At 39.8% G+C, this 5,732-nt stretch overlaps 1 protein-coding gene across 1 annotated transcript; it reads left to right on the plus strand.

Annotated features, from left to right (window-relative positions):
• Positions 1-787: 787 nt before the first annotated feature.
• On the plus strand, positions 788-3,645 carry LOC143576204 (triosephosphate isomerase, cytosolic-like). The gene is made up of 7 exons (XM_077060352.1): positions 788-857; positions 954-1,077; positions 1,164-1,248; positions 1,338-1,470; positions 3,274-3,368; positions 3,452-3,530; positions 3,611-3,645. Exons 2-7 carry the CDS (start codon positions 983-985, stop codon positions 3,643-3,645), a joined length of 522 nt encoding a protein of 173 aa, XP_076916467.1. The 5' UTR covers positions 788-857; positions 954-982.
• Positions 3,646-5,732: the final 2,087 nt, after the last annotated feature.

Below are 5,732 nucleotides of genomic sequence, written 5' to 3' on the forward strand. Positions count from 1 at the left end.
GGAGGAAACCGATTCCATTAAGCTTAAAAGGTGTGCATTATTTTGTGTAATATAATAATACTGTCTTCGTTAAACAACTTCCAATTATTATTCTTTTGCTTTCGATCCAAAATGGGACGTAAGTTCTTCGTTGGCGGCAACTGGAAATACGTAAGCGATTGTTTACTATTTCCTTCTCTTTAATAATAATAATAATTTGCATGTCTCGATCTTGTTAATATTCATCGAAAATGAACAAGATTTGGATTATGTTTTCTGTACGATTCACATGACGTAATGTTTGTTAGTCGTTTATTCGATTCACACGAGAGTTGTTTGGTTGAATATATTCAAAAGTGTAGATACTAATTTAGTGATTATAGAATACAAAATCATCACCATGCAAACGAGCCAGCTACTCAAGATCGGCTCGCTAAGCTTGAATCGAGCCAATTGTCGAGCTCGAAAGCCTAAACAATCCTATTATTTATATAATTTTTAATATATTATAAATATATATTTTTATAATAGTAATTGTTTTGTATAATTTAAAATTAAAAAAATAAGTAAATAGTATATATTATGTTATGTATAAAAAACTATAAATAAAATATTTACAAAAAATAAGTATCAATGTAAGTAAAAGAATTGATAAATAATAAGCGAGTCAAGCTCAAACTAGCAAAACTACTCGACGTACTCGAGCTCAGCTCTGCTTGTTTACACCCCTAACCAAATATTAATAAGAATTAGTAACCGAATTTCTTTTCTTGTTTAGATTGTTTGACAATTTTTGTTGCAGAATGGAACAACAGAGAAGGTTAAGAAGATTGTGTCAACACTTAATGGTGGTCAAGTGCCATCTGCAGATGTTGTAGGTAAGCATTTCATTCCCTAATATTTGGTCAACATGTAAACTATTAAGTATGTAGATATTAATATTATTAATCAATATAATTTCTCTAATTTTGCAGAGATTGTGGTGAGTCCACCATATGTGTTCATGTCATGTGTTAAAAGTGAACTAAAGCCGCATTTTCAAGTTGCAGCCCAAAATTGTTTGGTTAAGAAAGGCGGTGCGTTCACCGGTGAAATCAGGTATAAACAAATCTTTATTCATTTTTTTAATTATTTTAAAATTTATATAATGATTATGTAATAATCGATATTGTTTTGAATTGCAGTGCGGAAATGCTTGTGAATTTGGGCATCCCGTGGGTCATCATTGGTCACTCTGAAAGGAGAGCTTTATTAAACGAAACCAATGAAGTAATTTGTTTATTATATGAATGTTTCGTGTCTATTTGTTAGTGAAGATGTTATTTACTTTTTTATTAATCTGGTAAATTAATTTTCAGTTTGTAGGAGACAAAGTTGCGTATGCGCTTTCTCAAGGTTTGAAGGTGATTGCTTGTGTTGGGGAGACTCTTGAAGAGCGTGAAGCGGGAACAACAATGAAAGTTGTTGCTGCACAAACTAAAGCAATTGCAGGTATATTGTTGTTTAACAATCTTTGATTTGTATTGACCCGTTATATATTTCGATTTGACCCAAATGAACCTATATGTAATCTTTGTTTTTTGAAAATCACGAAAATATCCCATTTAAACGAGGATATTAACAAAATAAGTTAGACTTATTTAAATACGAAATTAGCCTTTTGATTTTATTTATTTTAGTTTCCAGTGATTTCCACCAATCACAAGGCATGTGCACCAATCACCGAAGCATTACAAACTCGTTTAACATCTTATGCGTCACTTTTAAATCTCCTGTGCCACGTTTTAACTTTAAATAAAAAATGTAATTTTTAAATTCTTAGAGCCTATGGCACATCAAATTGAACCTTGCATTGATATTTTTGTCTAAGGTGTAAATGAGCTGAGCCCGAGCGCAACTAGGCTCAAGCTTGGCTCGTTTTAAGTTACGAGAGTTCGAGCTCGACTCATTTCCTATGTATTAATTATTTTATATACATTTTTATTATTATATATATTTTTTATTGTAAACATAATATATATTATTTATATATTTTTATCATAATTTTATGTATAATAAATATCATCATATGAATCTATATTCAATATATTAAATGAGTAAAGTGCCAGTTTCGTCCCTGTGGTTGGGCAAATAATGCGAATTTAGTTCAAAAAGTTTATTTTTTGCATATGGACCCTCCCCGTTTCCCAGTTCTTGTCAATTACATCCAAATCATTAACGCCGTTAAATTTAATCGTTAAGTCAGGGGTAGACATGTCTTTTCACTCTTTCTTTATATAATACTTTAATACTTATTTCAGTGAACTGCGGTTTTCGTCCTTCTGGTTTGTCCAAAACTGCAGTCTTAGTCCTGTAGTTTCAAATTTGCAATTTTCTTCCTTATGGTTTCATTTCACTTGCAATTAAACCCGACTTCCTCAATCTCGTTAAGTCTGGTCATTAAACTAATCTGTGTGCATTTCACGTGAGGGACAGTTTTGTCGTTTGTCTCCCCAAATAAACCTCAGTCTTAATTCGCAACCCCCCTCACGTGAGGGGCTGGGGTGTATTTGAGGAAAAAGGGAAAAAAAAGGAACAAAATTGTCCCTCACGTGAAAGGCACACTGATGAGTTTAACGACCAGACTTAATGAGATTAGGGAATTCGGGTTTAATTGCAAGTGTGAAACCATAGGGAAGAAAATTGCAAGTTCGAAACTATTTGACTAAAACTGCATATTTGGACAAACCAGAAGGACGAAAACCGTAGTTCACTGAAATAAGTATTAAAGTATTATATAAAGAAAGAGTGAAAAGACATGTCTACCCATGAGTTAACGATTAAATTTAACGGAGTTAGTGATTTGGATGTAATTGGCAAGAACTGAGAAAGTAGAGGGTTCATATGCAAAAAATAAATTTTTTGGACTAAATTCGCATTATTTATCAAACCACGGGGACGAAAATGGCACTTTACACATATTAAATAAAAAATAATAGTCTCATTTAGGAGAGCCAACTCGAACTCGCCAAGTGAAGCTCGAGCTCGGGTTCGTTTATTAAACAAGCTTAATTTAAGGCTCGGTCTCAGGCTTGTTTAAGCTCGGCTTAATTCAAGCCTTTGACGATCCTATCTCGAGTAGCTCACAGGACTTGGCTCGATTACACCCCTAGTTGTGCCAAAGGATCCAGTATGTTGTGTCAGAACACTCGTTGCAATCTGGTTGATTGGTGATTATAAAAAGTCAAGGCTATTTTCTCAGCCGTTAATGTTCTCGGTTAAAATGGGTAATTCGTGATAAATATGTTATTGCAGACAAGATCCAAAGCTGGGATAATGTAGTCCTTGCATACGAGCCCGTTTGGGCTATTGGAACCGGGAAGGTTGCAACTCCAGATCAAGCTCAAGAAGTAAGCCGAATATTAGTTTCTACTTATTAGTATAACATCATGTGTGAACATATTTTTCAAGAAAAATAATTTGTGATTAATAGGTACATGCAGAGTTAAGGAAATGGCTTGAAACAAACATCAAGGCTGATGTGGCAGCTTCAACCAGAATCATCTATGGAGGTTTGTCAATGCGTTTATTTATCGAGTTTCTATTTTGGTAATTAAAAATTAAAATAAAAATATAATGTTATTGTTTGCAGGATCTGTGAGTGGTTCTAACTGCAAGGAATTGTGAAGAGGTAGGTCCCAGCAGAGCCCAGTTGGACCCGCAAGACTCACCTTGAAGAGGGACGTCTGCGCAAGGACCAACTGGTTCCGCAGGACCCACCATGCTCAGAGATGAAGACCATACGCGTAGTACGCCAGCTGTTCCCGCAGGGAAAGCCTCCCAATGGTGAAGTACCCCGCCTGCTCCCGCAGCTGCGGATACAAGCCATCAGGGAAGGCTACCCGCACTAATAGCAAGGCTACACGCACAAGGCACTAACTCTCAATAATTCAGTGTCACCTGAAGGAATGAGCAAGGCGGGAATACTACCGCCCAAATGAGCCAGTCCGTATGCTTCTGGAAGATCTTTTGTACTATACCTGCCAAGGTATGGACAAAGTAGACAAGATCTGACCAAAGCAGCCCATGAACCAATCACAGGGTGACAGCTCACCGACAACAGTACGAGGAGGAGCACGCTCTAGTATTGTTTGTCACTATTAGCCGCTGCCTACTCACCAACCCTTGTCGTGGCACGCACATAGCCTGCAGTTGATGGAAAGGGAACAGTACACAGCCGGCGGAAAAGGAATAGTACATAGCCGGCGGAAAGGGAACAGTACACAGCCGGCCTTGTCACTATTAGCCGCTGCCTACCCACCAACCAGCATGGCACGTGCGTAGCCCATAGTTGGTAGAACAGGAATATTATACAGCTGGCTGTACCTGCTTGGAAACCTACCTTCGGCTATAAATACTCCAACACCTTGGAACTGTATCATTATCTTGTATCTTATCTTCTCTAGCAATCTCTCTTGATATACACTTATATTCAGAGCAATCTAGTCTGATTCTCACGCCGGAGGGTGGTCACAAGGAGGAACCCCCCCCCTTCTCAGTGACGAGCTCACGGTGTCTGTTTTGCAGGTCATTAGAATTTCCAACTCTGCCGGACCTAACCCTCGTGGGAAACATTACTTAACCCCCAGATTATCCATAATCTACTCGGGGTCACCTAGTGTTTCTTCATTGGCGCCATCCGTGCATAAAAGCTAGAACTAATTCTCAGTTTTTTCAAAAACCTCTGAAAAGATGGTTAGCGTTACTCCGGTCCCAAGGCCAGTGAGTGACCAAGAAACCCCGGTAACCACAACCCCAGCTACTGGGGGGAACACCGGCGGTTACACAAATTTTACGAACACTACCCCGGTTACCCAAGCCAGGGCAAGTGCAGTAAACAATATTTCACTGGGGTTCACTGATGCCCAGTTGGAGAAACAGACGAGGCTCCCTCGCCAAACACTCGATCAAGTTAAGGCGTGGGCCGAAGCACGTCAGAAGGAATTCCAAGCTGAGTTGGATGAACGCTTGCGTTCACTCCAACAGGCTGACGAATTCGGAAGCACTCGACAACAGCTCAACATGAACAGTGAGTGCGAGTACTCGGACGATGATCGGGAGGAATCCGACACCGACGCAAACCCTCGCCACAGGGCGAAAGGGAAGCGTAAGGAAACGGACTTCCAACCAAGAAGGAATTTTGGAGAAACCTTCAAACCAAGGAACGCGGGGGGAAACCCACGTGACTTCTCCAAAACCTTTAGACCAACTGCTGCAAATGCGGGAACGTCCAAATTTGCAAGGGACATTGCGGAAGCAATCGCCCCGAGAAGTGCCAAACAGATGTCCAACATTGGCACTTATGATGGTATATCCGACCCAGACGATCACTTGAACAGATTCATAGCGGGGCAACCGTCAGCAACTGGACGGAACCCACGTGGTGTTATATGTTCCAGATGACGCTGGTTGGATCGGCCAGGGTGTGGTTCGATCGTTTACCGGTCCACCACATCTATGATTGGGCGGACTTTCAGCACAAGTTCAGCCAACACTTCAGTCAACAGAGGAAATATACTGAAGAACAGTGGACGATCCTCAACTGCGTTAGAGAGGAGGATGAATCTTTACTAGACTTCATCACTCGCTTCAACTCCAAAAAGCTGAGTCTGGGCAACATAAGTGATAATCTTGTTCGTGCCGCTTTCATCCAGGGCGCCGAATACCCAGAGCTTATCCGCACGATGACGGGTAAGGACGGCATGCCATCCACA

The sequence above is a fragment of the Bidens hawaiensis genome, unplaced genomic scaffold, assembly GCF_021521415.1.
Source record: "Bidens hawaiensis isolate Kalapana, Puna unplaced genomic scaffold, B.hawaiensis_p1.1 tig00028024_1, whole genome shotgun sequence".
Taxonomy (NCBI): domain Eukaryota; kingdom Viridiplantae; phylum Streptophyta; class Magnoliopsida; order Asterales; family Asteraceae; genus Bidens; species Bidens hawaiensis.